Source organism: Cervus elaphus, chromosome 18 (genome assembly GCF_910594005.1).
Source record: "Cervus elaphus chromosome 18, mCerEla1.1, whole genome shotgun sequence".
NCBI lineage: Eukaryota > Metazoa > Chordata > Mammalia > Artiodactyla > Cervidae > Cervus > Cervus elaphus.
In genome coordinates this window covers 93086667-93107871 of record NC_057832.1, presented here as the reverse complement: position 1 = coordinate 93107871, position 21205 = coordinate 93086667, and the positions used below count along the sequence as shown (strand labels likewise).

The 21205-nt window shown below is 39.5% G+C and overlaps 1 protein-coding gene across 4 annotated transcripts in view; it reads right to left on the bottom strand.

The window, feature by feature from the left end:
- Positions 1-1383: 1383 nt before the first annotated feature.
- Positions 1384-21205, bottom strand: part of PTPRZ1 (protein tyrosine phosphatase receptor type Z1) — a 193830-nt gene continuing 174008 nt past the window's right edge. For all 4 annotated transcript variants that reach the window (XM_043871959.1, XM_043871960.1, XM_043871962.1 and 1 more), the window contains 12 exons: positions 21019-21153; positions 20066-20200; positions 18907-19070; positions 17226-17361; positions 15067-15213; positions 11159-11252; positions 10785-10858; positions 7979-8107; positions 7386-7532; positions 5053-5195; positions 4142-4277; positions 1384-2351 (listed from right to left, as the gene is read on the bottom strand). In XM_043871959.1, the coding sequence (XP_043727894.1) occupies positions 2211-2351; positions 4142-4277; positions 5053-5195; positions 7386-7532; positions 7979-8107; positions 10785-10858; positions 11159-11252; positions 15067-15213; positions 17226-17361; positions 18907-19070; positions 20066-20200; positions 21019-21153 (1581 nt within the window). In that variant the 3' untranslated portion in view covers positions 1384-2210. The remainder of the gene's footprint in view (positions 2352-4141; positions 4278-5052; positions 5196-7385; positions 7533-7978; positions 8108-10784; positions 10859-11158; positions 11253-15066; positions 15214-17225; positions 17362-18906; positions 19071-20065; positions 20201-21018; positions 21154-21205) is intronic.

Sequence of the window (21205 nt, the reverse complement as noted above, 5' to 3'; positions counted from 1 at the left end):
GTTAAAGCTTGATGTCTAGTAGATGTTCAAAAACACTAGTTTTTCTTTTTTTGTGTGCAATACTCTTTTCAATAACAATTTGTTTGAAATTTACATTAAATATAATGATATTTTAGCTCTGAGATATTTTTCAATCTTTTGGATACATTTGGAAGACTCCTCAAGGTTCCATTCCTCTCAGGGAAGTCATAGATGTATCTGCTCCATAAGGAGAGTTGTAAAGTGGTTATAGTGAAGAACAGACCAAAATGATCATTAGGCCAGCTCTGACTTTACAGAAGAGAAAATATGTCTCACAAAGTTAAATGACTTGCCTAAAGTGACAAGACATACTACTGAAATTTGATCAGCATTCAAAAACCCAAGATACTTTATAAAATTTGGGAAGAACTCTGATTTATAAAACCTCCCTTACCATGGGTTGTTAGGGTCACCACTAGCCCAAATGAGGCCTTTTTGAGAATTAGAGAAAAGTACTCCTAGGTACTTCTGTCAAAAAATTGTCATCAAATATGTAAATTAGAACAATACACTTTACTTATCATCTAATGGAAAAAGTCATAATATTAATCATAACATCATAATAAGTATTAATCTTATTAAATACATATCCTAATAAACATTCAATGTCTGTGCTTTGATTAGCTCCCCAGTAGATGCAATGAACAATTTGCATAGCCATGCAGGTAGCTACTCTTATCTTTTGTATAGATTAGTCTTCTTTACCATGGTTTACATTTGGCGATTATATTGGAAATATATTGACCAGACTTGAATTCTATTGGAAAGGATCCAGTGAGAAAAACTGCCTGTTCTGAAGAAATATTTGTTAGTCACTGGCAGCTAGTCTAACAACTTCCTATTTCCAATTTTTTTTTTAGTCCTAACACTCATTCTTAATTTTACTTAATTAGCAAGAAATACAAAACACAGAGTTAAGTCCTAACTTGAAGCTTCCTAGTGGCTCAAACAGTAAAGAATCTGCCTGCTCTGCAGGAGATCCAGGTTCGATCCCTGGGTCGGGAATATCCCCTGGAGAAGTGAATGGCTACCCACTGCAGTATTCTTGCCTGGAGAATTTCATGGACAGAGGAGCCGGGTGGCATACAGTCCATGCGGTCACAAAGAGTCAGACACAGCTGAGTGACTGAATAACAAGAACCAAGTAATGTAATGGGGTAATTGTGCTGTGTTAGTACACATTGCTCTGCTGTCCTCAGATGTTCAATTCTGAGTTTCCTGTGTGCCTTACTGCACAGTTTGGGAATCAACTCTATACACTGTCCCATCCCATCAACCTTTTTTTACATCCATCATTTCAGAGGGAACATATCCATAATTTTCTTCTACATATGCCTCAGTATTCCACAAGCAAACACAAACTGATGGTGATATTTATATTTATTTTTGCAATGCCTTGGATAAAAACCATTTAAACAATGTCAGGTAAGGTGTTATTCTCATAAAAACATCTTCCTTCAAAACAAATGTATTTTTATTTTCCATAAAAGTTAAAATTACATGCTAAAACAGTTAATCACAACACAAAACAATATCAAGAAGACTCACAGAGTAAGACCAGATAATGAGCTGCATCATTAAACTAAACAATTACACAGAACTAGAAAACTGACTCAGTAGTAAAATATAAAAATCTACAATTATAAATATAAATTTGGTCCATGGAGACACTAGAGCAGTATTTACAGTAAGTATTAGATTATTTCTACATTAGGTGAATACTGCAGTTGTAAAATGTTGAATATCGTAGGGAACAGGGTGTTTTATTTACAGTATACTATATTAAAAGTTATATTTCTAGCAAACTTGATGATTGCTACAAATACAGCTAAAAATTTGACACTAAAAACAAACATGTTTTCTGTTTGGGAATTCTAGTTGGGAATTCCTAGTATCTGTAAATTGAAATTTTCTGTTAAAATCAATATGAAAAAAAGATACCACAATTCCATTCTTAGAAATACTGTAAATTTCAATCATTTTAGTTTAAACACAATAAGTGAATTACAAGAAGTTTTGCAAAAAAGGCACACATTGTTAATGATGTAAATTTGGCAGCAGAATCCTATGTCATGGTAGTAACTGTCAGGTGATGTGAAGTAAACAGATAACAGAACGGAACTGATTTTCCAGTCTAATTTTAGAAAGAGGGAAGCAGTACATGTGGGCTCTTCTCACCCCTTTCCACGTCAAACTAAAGACTCTAAGCTCTCGGCTATATTTCCATCAGCCAATGCCGCGCCGTTACTGTCCAGAGAGGTGGACGGGTTCTCTTCCTGCCTTGTGCTCACAAGGCTGAGGACTGCTTTGTAGAGAAACTGATACTGCTCCTGGGGAACAGAGGTGGTAAGAAACAGGAAACTCAGTGAAGACATACATTTGTAAAAAGAAGGAGTGTTTGCAGTCATCCTTTGCCACTGTCCAAGGAAGGTCACTGTGTGAAGGGCTCTGTTACAATTGGCAGAGGTACACCACCCATATTAATGTCTCTTTCTGATTAAATTTAAAGTAGCTCTACAATTAGCCAACCCTTACGGACCTACACATTGGCCCATATACATCTGCCAATGGTAAGCACTCCCTTCCTGCTCAGACGTCATGGAATCAATCAGAAGGTGATGTGGTGAGGTTCTAGTACTGATTTATCAACTTGTGTGTAAGCCCCTTGGCACTCAACTCTTGGATCCCGCTGAGTTATTCCTTCTCCATTCTCCAGCTGTTACAAAACCTCAGGACGCACTGTCAGCACAGGAATTCAAGGGGAATGCAGGCCTTTCACAGGACCCACTGTTTACCACTGTTTACCCAGTATTCTTCACACTCTACCAGCCCGGCCAGTCCTATGTCCTGCTTTGTGCAAAGGAGAGCATGTGTCCTGCTCTGGTTTCATAGACACACGGAGGAATAAACAGTTGCTCTCTTTCAGACGCCAACTTGGGGATGGTGAGGTGGGGGCAAGGCAGTTGCAAAGACTGTGAGCTAATGGCTGGCACCACAGTATAAAATCATTAGGACCACATGTCTTAGTAAATGCATTTGTGAAACTTGGGTGTAAGTTTAGTCTCCAGAAAGCAATTTCAAATGACAAGCTCGGTACATACAACTCACCTTGCCTGAATGACACTTTTAACAAGGGCTCCTCTGAAGTGTGTGTGCACAGGGGTTTCCGGGCTCTCTGACCAGCTGGTGTGGGCTGGAGCTTTGAAGGCAGACCCTTATGCGGCTCTTCCATATACAGACCAGAAAGCTAGAAGGGAGCCTATGATTTCTGCATTCACCTAAGCTTCTCCCACCAGGGCATGCACAGAGTTCCCTACTGTCTTTCTAGCCCTTTTTTCTATAATAAAAGCTTCCAAATTATTCTCAGAGTTGAGACTTATCTTTCCAGATGTGCGATGCTCTTTCTTGATTGCATGAGTGTCCTTCTCTCTCTTTTTTTAAAAGTACCTTCAGAATTAGCTACTTCTTAAGTTTAGAAAATGAATTTGGCTTGAGAAAAAAGCAAACAATTGAATTCTATCTTCTGACTGCTCTTTGAGGCTATGCAGAACTTGAATGCTGGAATAAAATGTTTATTTTGCTGTATTAATCAGATTAGTTGGTGCTTCTACTAAAGATATTTTTTCAGAATTACACTAAGTCTCACAAAAAGGCACACAATGGAATTGAAAATTTTTGATCCATCAATTTTCTGGAAGATAAACTTTAAATGTTTATTGTTTATAGTTCCAGGTCTATGGATTGCAAACAGGATATAATTCAACTTGAAAACTTCAGGTTAATGTTATCAACGTGTTCTTTTTGATACACAACAAAATGATTTTGGTAGCCCCTAGCCACCTCACGCAAAGAGTTGACTCATTGGAAAAGATCCTAATGCTGGGAAGGATTGGGGGCAGGAGGAGAAGGGGACGACAGAGGATGAAATGGCTGGATGGCATCACCAACTCGATGGACATGGGTTTGGGTAGACTCCGGGAGTTGGTGATGGACAGGGAGGCCTGGTGTGCTGCGGTTCATGGGGTCACAAAGAGTCGGACATGACTGAGCGACTGAACTGAACTGAGAAAGTAACAGGCACTCTAACAGGAAAAGCTTGATTTGCTGTCTTGTTACTTACAATGTCGGCAAAGACTCCCGGCCTCATCAAATTGATCATCTTGGCTACCTGGTACACATCCACGGAATTTTCTTTTTCGAGTTGGTGCATCAGGGTCGTCAGAGCACAGAAGGTTCCAGCTGTCACTCCTCCGTGCCTGGAAGCAAATGGAAGGGGCAAGGACTCCATTCAGATGCACCAAACATTCACATCTGGAACTCACAGAGCATGTGGCCTTGACAACTTGGCAGTAAGAACACTGAAATTTTTAATATATTGTCTCATTTTATTGTCCATGGAACCATGGTTTAATTTGAAACATTTCGGAGTGTTCACAATATTGGTAATGAGACACTTTGTAGAAGTTAAGTATTTGGTTATACATTTTGTTTTGTTATACTATGGAATGGGTTGGCAATAAATCAAAATAATCTGACTGAGGCTAAATAATAATATATATTATAAAATAAGTATCTAAGTATCATATATAATATGCACATGCATTTTGGTTGACAACAGAAACCTGGAAAGATCAATTGGATACAGATTTCTATTTCTGGTAAATAAAAATGACATCATGATATCAATTTTACTCCAATCCCAGGAAGTCAGTGGCTGAGAAATGTCTCACTGGTTAGAACCTGTAAAAATCCAGGTTCTAAAACACTGACTCATCACACAAAGTGTTCTCAGTGCAGAATGCAAGAGCAGATGCCTGTGACCCTGCACCCATCTTCTGCCTTCAACAGGAGCTCTAAGTGGAAAATAAACCCCAAACTATTGTGTGTTAAGCATGTCCATGAGAAGCAATAATCCACCCTGGCTGAATAATTCACCATGGGTCCAAAATATTAGGTTAGTACAAAGATAACAGAAATACACACACACCCAGAGCATGTCAGTTGTGAACAGATTTAAGGTGTGGCACTTACTCATCATGAACAATCATGGGCCCATCCCTGGTGGCGGCTTCTTCTTTGATAATACTTATAAGTTCAAAAGTTTTACTAATGGGGCTGTCTGGATTTGGCCATTTGGGGCACTGAAAGTGCCGCACTTCAAGTACATAGTCATCCTACAAGAAGAGGTAAAATCAGTGTTTTAAAAAGTGTCATGTTGGGTGGTGAGTAGATGAATTGAGGAAAATCAGTAACTACAGGAATGCAACAAAACCAAATCACATGCTGAGTGCAGGAGTCATTACAGCCCATTCATTGCATCACAGTGCGACGAACTAGGGTTGTTTTTTTTTTAAACTAAACTCCTGACTATCTACAAGACACCAATTTGAATTCTTTGTCAATAATTATTTCCATGAAAATCAGGAATTGCAGGAAGGCAATTAAACCAAGTCACACACTGAGTGTAGCAGTTGTTGTAGCCTGTCCATCATCATGGAAAGGAGAAATCACCATGACACCATATTTGCCGTGTACAGACGTGGCCTCTTTTATATTCTAAACTAATCCTTGTTGGTGGACTTTATACTGCCAATCAAATCATGAACAGAGATGTGGCTCTGTCCATAAAATTAAACTTACAAAGAGAAATCTTGTTTTAAAATTTGCTTTAAAAATTGCATAGACATTCCTTTAAAAATTGTGAATCATTATATTGTATACCTGTAACCTATAATACTGTAAGTCATCTGTATTTGAAGTAAAAAAGAAAAAGATAGCATATACTTCTTCAAATAGCAGCATTACTCAGGTTCAACTAAGGGAAGAATATGATTGCATGACACAGTGTGGGAAGCGCTGGCAAGGAGGATGGAGACATGGGTCCCACTCTAGCCCCAGTTCGGATTCTTGCTTAAGTGACCAAACCAGGTTGCATGACTTTAACTCTCTTAAACTTCTGATCCTCAGTTTCCTAAAGTGGCTTATACATATACAGGAATTTGATTTATGACTGAACTGGTATTGTTGATCTATAAATGATGCTGGAACAATGGCTATTCACATGAAACAATAAAACTGGACTCTTGACTAACAAAATATAATATGAAACATCAATTTCAGGCAGAACTAGAAAACATTTAGAAAACAATGTATTTGCATCATCAATTTTATAAGTTTTGGTCAACCAAATAGTCTAGCAAATACTGAATTTTCTTATATATCCTATATGTTTTACCAGTTTCAGAACTAAAGTGAAACATTTAAACCACCTAAAATATGATTTAATTTTTTTCTGACTGAGCAAGTCCTCTGAATTTCACATGCCTTACTCATCATTATTAGCATCTTTTAGTGTTTTACAGGAGCCATACGATAATTTATGAACTATGCTGTAATTACAGAAATAATTATTGACAAAGAATTCAAACTGTAGATAATGAAGAGTTTAGTAAAACAACCTTAATTCATTGTATTGCATGTTTTCAAAGCAGTTCTTCACTGAACAACCTCCTGTACATCAGAACAGGGCAGTAAACTTGTTTTTACTGGTAGGTAGTCTTATATGGATGTGAGAGTTGGACTGTGAAGAAAGCTGAGCGCTGAAAAATTGATGCTTTTGAACTGTGGTGTTGGAGAAGACTCTTGAGAGTCCCTTGGACTGCAAGGAGATCCAACCAGTCCATCCTAAAGGAGATCAGTCCTGGGTGTTCATTGCAAGGACTGATGCTGAAGCTGAAACTCCAGTACTTTGGCCACCTCATGCGAAGAGTTGACTCATCGGAAAAGACCCTGATGCTGGGAGGGATTGGGGGCAGGAAGAGAAGGGGATGACAGAGAATGAGATGGCTGGATGGCATCACTGACTCGATGGATGTGAGTTTGAGTAAACTCCGGGGGTTGGTGATGGACAGGGAGGCCTGGCGTGCTGCGATTCATGGGGTCGCAGAGAGCTGGACATGACTGAGCGACTGAACTGAACTGAATATTTTTCCCATTTTACTTAGGAGAAGACAAGGTAAATACTGGCCTTAAAACATAAGAATTTGGATTAATAAAATTATTTGTTTTTACTCTGTTTATTTTCAACTTAACTTCTATCAGCAACTGCTTTGGAGTAAAGAAGAAATTTTTGACTTCCTGTGTGTGTAGAAGTCAGGGATGGTGGAGTTTAGTGATGGCTAATTGTTTAACGATTCTATAAGATTTTAAAAAATGAAAATAACATGTAAGGTAAAATTTATTATTTGGGTAATTTGCCTCAATTTATAAGAAATCAGATTCCTTCTTTTAATTTCTAGGAGAGATCTTTAAACTGGCATATATTTAAAAAGATGAAAAGTTTATCATTTAAACTATGTCCATACCTGTGTAGCTTCTAGGATAAAATCTTGCATTATAAGTTTCTCCTCATTAGACAGACATTTGTGTTCCTCGGCCATAAGAGTGACCTTAAAACTCTCACAATTTATAGGCTCATCTTTATTTGGCCAGTAAACAAATTCATCTTCTGCCTGGAGGATTAAAAAACAAATAAGATTCTAGATTTCAATAAAATGTCTAAGTCAGACTGTGAAACAAAGTTAACAGGTTGCCATAGAAAATTCAACTCAAATTTTTCTTTAAATCTCAAAATTTACTCTTAAAATATCCTAACAAGTTTTATTAAAAAAAATGCAAGTAGAAGTATATGGACTGACTTCATTCATGATTGCAATTCTAATTCCCTAAACAGCGTAATAAATACTTAAGTTAATTTCAATCTACTTTTATTTAAAACTGTCATTCAACAATTTCAGCCTGAGTTACTGCATTCAAACCAGATCCAATAATAGACAAGGTGCAACTTCAATATTAGTTCATTAGTTGAAAAAAATACTTTGTGTACTGGACTTTTGGGTAGTTGTGCCTTGATACCCACCCTAAAAAGAAAGTGCCAAAAGTGACCTGAGGGACTTACCATGTTTTGACCATCTGGAAGCATAACAACCAGCTGGGCATTATGGTCCCATATCATCCTCCAGAAATCCTTGATGGTGTGGAGAAGGGGATGCTGGGTGATGATGAATTCATTGCTCTGATAATAACCCTACATAATCAAAGAGAGGATAGAAAGAGCCATGGCATATGACTGTAAACATTCAAGAAACAGTTACAGGTTAATGGTCATGTTAGTCTTTTTATTTTTAGATTGTGTCTGTAAATAATAATGTGATTATTATAGCCAATGTTATGGACCCATCCTACATGCCAGGTACAGTGCTAAGCATTTTCCTCCTTTATTTCTCACAGCAATACTATGAGAAAGGGAATGTGAGCTTCACTTCATACATAATTAAACTGAAGCAGAAGAAGTTATCACCTTAAGTTATCACACAGTTATCACTTCTAGGAGGAGACTTAACGAAATGGCTTGTGGACTATGTCTCCCACACTAGATAGAAGAGAAACCCAAAATTTTGCATTTCTTAAAGTTCATAAGTCCAAATGGCAGTGCCAAATTTCACACCTACTGGCAGTAGGATACTTTACATCTTGACTGCCTCTACCAGAGAGGAACTAGGGGTGGCACCTTGCAAATGTTGCTGCAGAAACCTGAAAGCTGGTGCCATTGAATTAATCATGATTTCCATGTTGCTGTTTACCAAAACCATGGCTCCTTCTGCAATGGAATCTCTTAGATCCCATTCCTAGCCCCCATAGACTCACTTGAAGTATGGAATGTTTTTTATTCTTTTTTTAAGCTTTATCTTCATTTATTCATCAAGTAGAATTCTACTCAATTTACTTTCTTTTGGTTACAATCTTATTTGATAAGCAGAAAATTTTTAAGTTCATATATTCAGATTTGAATGAGTAGGTTGTACATAATTAAATGTTTTTCTCGTTAATTGTAGAGGCTTTGGATAGGAAAAGATCTTTTTTAAAAAATAATTTTATTTATTTCTGGCTGTGTTGGGTCTTTGCTGTTTTGAGGGCTTTGTCTACCTGCAGTGAGTGGGGGCTCCTCTCTAGTTATGGTGCACGGGCTTCTCATTTCAGTGGCCTCTCTTGTGGAACACGAGCTCTAGGGCTCGCGGGCTTCAGCAGTTGTGGCACGTGGGCTCAGTTGTTTGGGACTCCCAGGCTCTACAGCACACGCTCAATAGTTGTGGTACATGGGCTCAGCTGCCCCTAGCACATGGAATCTTCCTAGATTAGGGATTGAACCTGTGTCTCCTGCATTGGCAGCTGGATTCTTTACCACTGAGCCACCAGGGAAGCCCAGGAAAAGACCTTGAAAGGACTTCCAATCTATCCTGCAACTTCAGTCAACATCCCACATCATTCCAAGTAGATAAAAATTCATCCCAATTTGTAAATCTTCAGACATACTGTGGCAAGCTTTGTAGGTAGCCAGCATTTAATTATTTTCTTGATGAGGACAGCCTTTTATCTAACCAACACACAATGCAATATTTACATTTGTCTCAACCCATTCTTGATTTTTGAGTAAAAACATCTGCTTCCTGTAGTATTAAGAAGCCCCTCTTTAAGTATGGCATGCTTTTGGATGTCTCCTGCACCTCTTGCATTGGCAGTCAGATTCTTTACCACTGCGCCACCTGGGAAGCCCTAAAAATGAAAGTGTTAGTCGCTCAGTCATGTCCTACTCTTTGCGACCCCAGGGACTGTAGCCCGCCAGACTCCTCTGTCCATGGAATTCTCCAGGCAAGAATACTGGAGTGGGTAGCCATTCCATTCTCCAAGGGATCTTCCTGCTCCAGGGATTGAACCCATGTCTCCTGCATTGCAAGCAAATTCTTTACCATCTGAGCCACCAGAGAAGCCCTTTTAGATGCCAGCAACATATATCTTCTTGTTTCCTGTATAAATATGCCTTAGTATTTTCTTTTCCAGTTAAATAAAACAGTGATTTGGGCATGGAAGTTAGGACCCTTTCATCTGAAGGCAAGCTCTGTGATGGACTGGCCTGAAATGGAAATGAAGGTCAAAAAACAGCTACTAAAGCACTCACTCCTGTCAGAGTAGAGCTAAATGCAGACAGAAAGTATTGAATCTTTAGAAATCTAAGTCGCCAAATGAGCCCAGTTTGCAGGGTGAGACCTGTGCTGCAGACCTGGAGTGATGTCAGTGAGATTGGACTTGCTAATGCTGGTGTATACTGGTTCTGCAGGAAATCTGCTTTGGTCAATGAAATGGAGCCACTTAGGTGGGTAAGTGGATGCTTTGTATTTACTCATCATGTTGAAGCTGAAACTCCAATACTTTGGCCACCTGATGCGAAGAACTGACTCATTTGAAAAGACCCTGATGCTGGGAAAGATTGAAGGTAGGTGGGGAAGGGGACAACAGAGGATGAGATGTTTGGATGGCATCACCAACTCGACGGACATAAGTTTGAGTGGACTCTGGGAGTTGGTGATGGACAGGGAGGCCTGCTGTGCTGCAGTCCACGGGGTCGCAAACAGTGGGGCACAATTGAGCAACTGAACTGAACTGAACTGAATATCAGTTCTGAATGGTGAGTTTGGTTCCTGCATCTACTCAGTTGCGTTGACCAAGGGTTCTCCAGTCCCAGCACACATGAAAACACCAAGGAATGCTGTGATTCTGTTGCTGCTGTGGGCTGTGAACCTGCACGCATCAGATTTGACTCATGTCCACCCGCGGTATTTGCCAGTCCCTGATTCAGGCAGACCACTCTGTTTTGGTTCTGGCAACACAAGCTTGCAGTCAGTTTCCCCAGTAGCTCTTTGACTTACCATGATGTAGGAGGCATTGATGTAGTCTGCACCTTCTCCACTCAGGGATGAAATGCCAACCCTGGATCTTTCCACTGGGAACACAGAACATTCATCAGAAACAAGTAAGCTCTTAGCACTATACTTCCTTCCCACCTCCTCAAATGGCAAAATATAGCTGCATTTTGCAAGTTCAGTGTCTTTGACTTTTTAGCTAATTTTTCTATGTATTTTGCACTCAAAGTTTTGAGTCCTTGTTAAGCTACATTATCTGACATAATTAAATGAGTATATTGCTTTTGTTCCAAGATGGAAAAATATTGTTAAATTACCTTCTATTAATATTATTTTAAAAGTTGGTTTTCCTTTTTCTTCCAAAATTCAACATAGCTTACCAGGGATGATGGAAGACGTTCTGTTCTTTTCTCTGTTGCATTGCTTTAGGGCTGTAGAATAGTCACTCTGCTGTATATTTGATTGACTCAAGAGCTGAGAAAGAATGTCAAGGAAAAATATAAATCATTTCGTTTAAGCCACTCAAATATTCAAACACACACACACACACACACACACACACTCATACTCATATTCACACACGTGACTCAACAAAGATAAGACACTGAATATGAATATATTTGACTTATTTTCCAAGAATTCCTTAAATTAAAGTTGTTTAGGGGACTCCCTGATACATTTATGTTCTATATTCTATTCCAGGAGGGATGGAAGAAGCAGGGAATGCTTGATACCTAGTTTGACTTTGAGCATTGGGACCCTTCCTCTATGGTGTGTGCTCTCCATGTTCTCCATTTAAATCTCACACTGCAGCTGGAGATAAACTGCATCATGTGTGTGCGTTTTCAGGCGGCATCAGGAGCCAGGTGGACATATATATACATGTCGTGTCCAGCTCTTTGTGACCCCATGGACTGTATGTAGCTTGCCAGGCTCCTTCTGTCCATGGGATTTTCCAGGTAAGAATACTGGAGTGGTTGCCAGTTCCTTCTCCAAGGGATCTTCCCAACCCAGGGATAAAAACCACACTTCCTGCATTGGCAGACAGATTTTTTACCACGGAGTCACCAAGGAAGCCCTTGTATATGCATATAGTTCTTTATTCATTATTTTGGGCTTCCCTAGTGGCTTAGACTAAAGAGTCCGCCTGCAGTGTGAGAAAGAATGGCAACCCACTCCAGGATTCTTACCTGGAGAATCCCCATGGAGAATCCCCATGGAGGAGGAGCCTGGTGGGTTACAGTCCCTGGGGTTGCAAAGAGTCAGACATGACTTAGCGACTAAGCACAGCACATTCATTATTTTAATACTTCATCACATAAATAATCTACTTGCTATTTATCTATTCTGCAATTAGTAAATGTTTGCATTATTTTCAATGTTTCGCTATTTCAAACTCTGCAGCAATGAACAGCCCTTGTATATTTCTTAATATGCACATATGTGAGGGTTTCTATAAAGAATGTGCAGTCATTGGTGTTCAATTTTTGACAGGCTAACAGATGAAAAGTAGTATACTGTGGTTTTGATTAGCATTTTCTTAATTATAGTGCAATTGTGAATTTTAGTTATTTCTTCTTTGATGATTGCCTTTCCATATTTATATTTCATTTTCATTAATTTGCAGGGGGTTTGATGCCTTAAATGTAAATCTATAGTCTACTAAGAAAGTTGCAAATGTCTTTGTTCTCTTTAATCAAATAGACACTTATAACTGAATTACTGTTTTTCCTTAAGATTTTTGTAAATTACATTTTTATTTAAGAAGTTCTTCTCTACCTTCATGTCCTCAAAATACATTTTCCAATATTTTCTTATAGTAGTTATAAAGCTATTTCCATTTTAAGAATTTAATCCATCTTGAATAATTTCAGTGTTTGAGGTACAGTAGATATGTAATTGTACTTGTTCCCACATGGAAACTGTCCTAGTATCATTTACTGATCAGTCCATCTTTCTTCACCAATTTTTAATGTCATATCTATCACATAACAATTTCCACATGCACGTGGTTCCTCTGGCTGATTTGTCTGTTTTTCAACATTACCATTCCATAAAAGGTCTTTCACATACAGTTCAAGAAATTTCTATTCCTTATTGTTCAGTATTGCTTTGAATATTTTTGGTTCTTTAATTTTCAATGTAGATTTCAAAATCAGTATCAAACACAAAAGCCTGGCATGAGGTACATTTGTGATAAATATTTATTGGATACATAGACATGCAATTTCATTTTAAGAATATTTTTCACTGGATAAATCTGAATAAATACCTTTTTTTATAGGACAGTGTACACACACACACAAACACAAGCACACACCCCTAAATCTCCCTAGTTAGCATGCTAACAGGAAACAGTCAGATGTCTCTCTTTTTAAATGGATTCTGTTTCATAATTGATATTTTCATTCTGATCATGAATTACCCAGTATAAGTGATATAAATTATTTTAGGTAATTGTGTAAGCGGTGAATCATATGTAAGTGAAAATTATGTTGGAAATGGCTAGTACATATGTATTTTTTAACTTAGAGAAAAGCCATCTTAGCAATATCCTGTTAATGCTTTATATTTCTTTCTTATCTGTTTCTGGAAGCTGTACTGTGCACTTTTCTTCCTTGAATTCTTTCTTAACTACTCAGATAACTTTGGCTGAATAAACACGTATGTCTCCCTCTCTTCAGGTTTTAAGTTCAGGTTCTAAACCTAATCTGTCCCTTACTCCTCCCAAAGCCCAAAAGATGCTGAATGAGAAGGCAAAAAGTCAGGGAATTCGTAATGACTACATCTTCTGTGTTGTAAGCTGGAGAAAAGAAAGAGAAAGAACTACAATCTCAAGGTTTGTTAACTCTCCTGGGCTTTTCCAGGGCTTCCTGAATTCTTCTGAGATACTCCTTCAGAAATTGGCCCTGCTTCTCTAGCAACCCGGGGAAGAGGTTGGTATAGGAATAAAAACTAAGATCATGGCACTGGTCCCATTACTTCATGGCAAATAGATAGAGAAACAATGGAAACAGTAACAGACTTCATTTTCTTGGGCTCCAACATCACTGCAGATGGTAACTGAAGGCATGAAATTAAAAGATGCTTACTCCTTGGAAGAAAAGCTATGACAAATATAGACAGTATATTAAAAGGCAGAGACACCACTTTGCCGACAATGATTTGATTAGTCAAAGCTATGGTTTTTCCAGAAGTCATGTACGAATGTGAGAATTGGACCATAAAGAAGACTGAGCACCAAAGAAGTGATGCTTTCAAACTGTGGTGGTAGAAGAGACTTTTGAGAGTCCCTTGGGCAGCAAGGAGATCAAAACAGTCAACCCTAAAGGAAATCAACCCTGAATATTCATTGGAAGGACTGATGCTGAAGCTGAAACTCCAACATTTTGGCCACCTGATGTGAAGACCTGACTCATTTGAAAAGACCCTGATGCTGGGAAAGATTAAAGGTGAGAGGAGAAGGGGACGACAGAGAATGAGATAGTTGGATGGCATCACTGATTCAATGGACATGAGTTTGAGCAAACTCTGGGAGACAGTAAAGGACAGGGAAGCCTGGCATGATACAGTCCATGGGGTCGCAAAGAGTTGGACACAACTGAGCTACTGAACAACAATAGGAATAATAGGGAACAAAACAACATAGTCTTCCTTCCTCTGGAAAGCCACAACTCTTCAAATCTCCCTATCTCCACCAGCAGGTCTGATAACAACTGCTTTCTGAATTCTTTGCTCACTGGTTTCTGGAAGTCAGACAGCTAAGTTAAGTTGTGGGAGGCAGAATGTCGAACAAAGCACGCTCCCCTTGTGTAGCTGACTGCCTCGTGACAGGGTGGGAGGCAGAAACTGGGGTTGAAGAAGCTATTCTTGTGGGGTGGCCTATTCTAGTCCAAGGCTTCAAGTGAGACAGATCCTTCCAGGGAGCAGCACAGACAGCCGGAGCCACAGCACTCGTGGTTAAGTGGTCTGGTTTTCTCAAAGTGAGAAGAGCACTTACACCGTCTGTGCTAGAAGTTCTGCCTGTTCATCCTGTTCTGCTCTGTGCCCTGTTTCCTGGACCACGCCTGCATTTCTAGGGTTTCTGGGAACTTTCCCTCTTGTGACTCTAAGGTTCTCCTTGAAATTGACCAAGTGGCTTTGTGGCCGGTTGTAAAGAACACAGTGTAGCCACTGGGCCAACAGAGCACCCAGCCTGTCCTCGTGGCCTTGTCCACTCAAATGAGGAGATGCGGGAACACGCCAACCCATGGTGACACCCAAGAGAGGGACTTTGAAGAGAACTCACCTTGAATTGCTTCTCTAGCTTTGTTTTGCCCGTTGGTCCAGGAATGAGGAGCCCGTTAACATAGGCATGGATGTGGCTGTCCAGGACCTCAGTTTCTTTACTGAGTATGGCCTCGACCAGTGCATCATGAATGAAGACATACTGTTCCTGGCAAAACAATGACAAACAGGAACATCACTACAGGCTCTCCCTATACGTGATAAGTTCTTGGAAGTGTTAGTTGTTCAGCTGTGTTTGACTCTTGGCAACCCCATGGACTGTAGACCACCAGCCTTCACTGTCCATGGGATTCTCCAAGCAAGAATGCTGGAGTGGGTAGCCATTCCCTTCTCCAAGAGATCTTCCTGACCCAGGGATCGAGCCCAATCTCCTGCACTGCAGGCAGATTCTTTACCATCTGAGCAAGCAAGTGTCTCGGTACAGAAGTAGTATTTTCCAGGAACTTCCCTGGTGTTCCAGAACCACTGGGGTCTGCACTCCCAATGCAGGGGGCCTGGGTTCAATCCTTCATCAGGGAACTAGATCCCACATGTGGCAATTAAGAGTGTGAGTGCCGTAACTGAAGATCCCCCGTGCCACAATTAAAACCCAGTGCACACAAAACAAATTAAATTTTTTTTCTTTTGAAAGTAGTATCTTTCACTGATAGACAAAGAGTTTTACAAAATGGAAGGGAGAACTCACAGAGGTTGCTTACCAGTCCTGGCAGGAAGTCAGATGGAGGAAAAGGAGTAAAACAGAAAGAACTGTTTCCACTCTCATCTCTTTATTTCATGTGCACTGACATTTAGAGAAGGAGACCACTGGAAGATTCTTGGAGGCAAAGCAATGTCCTCTCTGGCCATCCTTCATACCTGAGACCCTCTTCCACATTTTGCACTGACTTCTCTACTTCTGATGGGTCTTTCCCTTCTGTCCATTCCAGTTCTCCTTTTAGCTGGTCAAATGTAATTCAGCACAATTATCTATACGTTTTTAATAGTTATCTTCTATTTCATGGATGGGCCTCTTCCCTGGTCTTATCTAACTAGAATGTCATCTCCTTGATGGATTGAAGTTTGATTTCAAAGCCATTCAGTCATAGGTTTCTTATTGTTTTCAAGCTGCCATCCATAGCATTCAATTTAAATCTGTTTTTATTTAGAAATAGTGAAAATAAAATACAGGTATGGAGACTTTGTCCTATGTCACATATGGGCAAATGAAATGGGCTTAAAAAAGAATTTAATTTGAGCATGCGTGTGTACTAAGTTGCTTCTGTCATATCCAACTCTTTGCAACCCTACAGACTATAGCCCGCCTGGCTCCTCTGTCCATGGGATTCTCCAAGCAAAAATACCAGAGTGAGTTGCTATTTCCTCCTCCAGGAGATCTTCCCGACCCAGGGATCAAACCCGACTCTTTTATGTCTCCTGCATTAAAGCCCCAATTAGAGCATAATTCGTACTATTTAAATAGGAGAATGAATCTATTTGCTCACTACACACAGGAAAAGCTTGAGGAGTCTGGTGGAGGAGATGACTGTTGACTGATCCACTTACTCTTTTTCTGAATCTTTTCTGTGAGCAGTGTCATTTTAAAGATATTTCCCATTGGTTATGCGATAGACAGAATTTAGCTGGTCTATCAATGACACATATGCAATAACCTGATGTTAAAGGTTGAATTGTGTCCCTCCCCAAACAGATATGCTGAAACCCTAACCTCCTAGTACCTCAGAATGTGACCTTATTTGTACACAGAGATGATGCAGATGTCGTTAGTTAAATGAAGTAGGGCTGACATTCTTATAAGAAAGGGGAAATCTGGGCACAAACACCGGGGGAAGACAGCCGTGTGAAGATACAGGCAGAGACTGGAGTTAGGCTGCTAAATCCAGGGAAATATGAGACTATCAGAAACTTGAAGAGACAAGGAAGGATCCTTCTCTAGAGGATGTGGAGGGAGCATGGCCCTGCTGCCCACACCTTGATTTTGGACTTCTATCCTCCAGAACTAGGAGATGATACATTTCTGTTGTTTTAAGCCACCCAGTTCATAGCACTTTATCAAGGGGTGCCCCATGGGACTAACGAATCTGGTAATACAAACTCTGGTCTATCCAGCATTTAGGGACATTTCCAATCCTTAGATAAATTAAATTATCCTTCTTCTCATACCTCAGTTTGCACCAAGTAATTTCTTTGTGAACGAATGTGTTTTAAAAAGCCAAATATGTTGACGGTTCCTTCATGTTGAATTTGCTGCAGCATACTGTCTAGCACGATGTACGTGCCTGTTCTTCCAACTCCAGCACTGAGGAGCACACAAAGAGAGAGCTAGCTCAATGTCAAGGATAAAGTACATTTGACGATAGGGCACAACTGGCTGTCTCGTAAATTACTTTCCTTTTCCAAGCCACTTAGTAGGTAATTTAGCAGTCCAAAAGTAAGCAGCTTAAGAGTTAAGCAGAATGCTTCAAATAACAAAGTTTCCTCTTTTCTTTTTTGCCGACAGGTCAAACTCTAAAGCAATTTGATCATTTCTGTTGGAGACTTTTTGTGTTCAATAATCACAGTTATTATTCAGTCTATATGATACAATGAAAATATTATGTATCAGAGCCTAGCAAATAGACATTTAATTTGAGAAAAATGAAAACATCAGCTTCTCCAAACTCTGAAAAGACAAGGTCTCCAGGTCGGCACTGCCAGGTAAACAGGTTTGTAAAGGTTTCAGCATTAATGGGAAGAAAGAGTTTGTGAAGGCTTTCAGCTGAAAATATCATTTCCCTGAGACGGTGAGGAATAAAGCATAACTTCAGTCATTTCTAAAGGGCCATTATCTATCGACTTCTTCAAAGCCTCTAGCAGAGGGACAGAATTCAGAGACACGGATTCCTTTCAAACGCTCTGAAGAGCAGGAAGTACTACAGTGAAGAATTAGCAGCTGCTCTCAAAATGCTCTGGGCCTCCTCCATTCACCAGGAAACAATCTCTGACCTTCAGAGCTATTTTTCTTGCATCTTCCTGTTTCCCTCAACTTCCAGGCTCAGATAAAAAACCTTAAGATAGGTCTCTCAAACTTTGTCTGAGCCTAACTCCTGAGACAGGTAATTAGAATGTGTGAGATACACTGCATATCAAAGGAAAACACTTGTTTCTGTAAAAATACAGATGCTGTTTTGACAAAAGTACTCCATGTAGAAGTGAATTAGATTTTTGTGGTTAGCACTCATTAAACATTAACTGCTATTTTTGCTTTAATTGAAAGATATTAAATTAGATCCTCTAACACATTTTTCTCTTTCTTTGAAATTGCATTATTTCTATTAATCCCTCCTGTCTTGGAAGTACCTGGGCTTTCCATAGGATGTATTAGAAAAAATTCAGGAATATAAGAAAGAGTTTTGACCCCAAACTGTTTAAAAACAAATTAAAGGTATTTTGCTGAATTCCTCACATTTTGTGGGCTTTGATTTTTCTAATATAAACCTGACTTATGAAGTCTACAATAGACTATTAACTCCTAGGAACATGGGCTGCATCTCAAGGATTTTTACCTCACATTACATTGTAATAAATGTTTGTTTAATTACAAGACATTGTTCTGCCTGCTTCACACCTTTCATAAGTTGAAATCCAATTAAACAATCAAATAGAATAATATACATCATAGAAATAACTGGTGCTTTGAAATATTCAGGAATCCAATTCTGAATCTGGCATACTCACTTCCTAGGGACTTCATGCCCCTCCCTTTGTGAAATCATTTCCATTTTGGCAAAACCTTTGTTCCACTGATTCCCTTTTTATTAGCATAAGCAATTCTATGGGTTTACAACCTGGCGCTGAAACTCACCTGCAGTGGACAACAACAGGCCCTACTGCGTGGCGCTTGGCATGTGAGGCCTTTCTCACAAAGGTTAGCACTGGCAGGGAGTACTCGGGCACCCCCATGTCAGGCCACTGAGTGTAGTGGTACTGGGTAACCACGCGCCCACTGGGTCTTCCTTTTTGGGAACCCTAAAAGAGACCAGACAGCTAATTAGCTAATTACAGGAACACACACAAATGCGGTCCTTAAACATCAACTTAGGATTCAGAGCTTGATGCTGGTGGTTCATAACAAAGCCAAAAAAGTACATTGTTATTTGTGATGGTTAATTTCATATATCAACTTGGTTAGGCTATGGTGGTCAGTAGCTTGGTCAAACCAGTCACACCAAATGTTACTGTCAAGGTATTCTTTAAGATATGATTGACATCTAAATCAGTAAGACTTCCAGTAAAGTGGATGAAGCTCCATAATATCAGTTGAAGAACTCAAGAGCAAAGACTGAGGTTTCCTGAAAAAGAAGGTATTCTCAAGACTACAAAGTAGAAATCTTGCCTGAATTTCTAGCTTGGAATCAACTCTTAAAAAAAAAAAAAATACCTCTCTCTCTAAATATATATATATATATAACTTGCTCTTTTTCTTCTCCTCCTCCTTTTCAATTTCCACTATTTTAGTTGGATGTGCAGTTATCATATGGCACAAGGACTTTTGTTCGTGTATCACTGCAACTATTGGTACTACAAAGAATATGGTGCCAAAGCCACATCTGGGATTAAGAGGTTTGGAAGAAATCTTTGGGGTTGAGCTGTAGTTGTGATAAGAACAGTTCTTTTCTTTTTTGACTCTGCTGGGTCTTCTTGGTGGTGCACGGGCTTCTCTTTGCGGTGGCTTCTCTTGTGGAGCATGCACCCTTGGCTCATGGGCTCAGCAGCTGCAGTTGCATGAGCTTAGTTGCCTCACGACATGTAGGATCTCAGTTCCTTTGCCAGGGTCCTTACCACATCCATTGTATCAGAAGATGGATTCTTAACCACTGGACCACCGGGGAAGTCCCAGTTAAGAACTCTCAGAGCCTTTACTTACATGTATTTTTACTCTGTTTCGGTTATACCATTTGTTCCCTTTAAAAAGTACTGAGATGTATGATTCAATTGATGGTATCCCTCATGTGTAGACTCACCTTTTTGATCTTTGTGTTTCTTAGAGTAAAATTCCTCACAGTATAATAAGCAAGCACTTGAATACTCTTTTGAGTGACCAGAAAGTTCCCATACTCTTCACTGCCATCCACAGGCCAGTACTGGTCACACTTTCTCTGTGGAAGAGAAAGTAAAAATGCTATTTTCATATTTCAAATGCTTAGTGTAAGTCACCCCTGAAGTCAGTAAAGATCTGATACCATGACACTCTTATTCTTCTAAACAATTTCTTTCCTTTCTCAGTGACTGCAAGTTAGTTGTAGAGAAGAGAAGGGAGAGAGCTATGAGGCTGAAAGACCCGAGATGATGGATCCAAACTCCTCCTTCTTTAGGATGAGAAAAGTGAGGCCAGATGTCCCGAGTCACTGTGAAGCCAGGACTAGAATCCAGCTCCTGTGAATTAAAATCTACTTCACTCTGCATAGCTTTTCAATGAACCTCATTTGTTTTTTCTCATGGAATGAAGAATGCATTTAAATAACCCATAGCTTAATATATAGTGAAGATTTTGACCTCTTTTTCCCTTTATTTATTTATTTTAAATGTATTTATTCTTCATTGGAGGATAACGGTTTTAAAATATTTTGTTGCTTTCTGCCATTCATCAATGTGAATCAGCCATAAGCATACACATGTCCCCCCTCTTTTGAACCTCCCTCCCACCTCCCACCCCAGCCCACCCTCCTAGGTAATCACAGAGCACCCAGTTGAGCTTCCTGCATCATTACAGCAAATTCCCACTGGCTGTCAATTTTACATATGGTAATGTTTATGTTTCAATGCTACCATTTCTCTTTAGCTCTTTTATCTACTAGAAAGAAATCCTGATAAGCTTTCCTAACTTTTGCTGCTTCCTAATGCTGAATCTATCACAAGCAACTTAAAGCACTCCCAATCACTATCTCGGGGAAGACATAAGAGATAACCTACATACCCTTCCTTTCTCCACAAGGTTCGTTATCATGACAATAACTTCCACATTATGCTCCCATATCATTCTCCAGAAGTCTTCGGCGGTGGATTTCAGTGGGCCTTGGGCAGCAATGTAAGCTTTTGGTCTGTTGTAGCCCTGAAGAGACAAATGACAAATGTTTCTCACTAACACATTTGTATGCCATTTT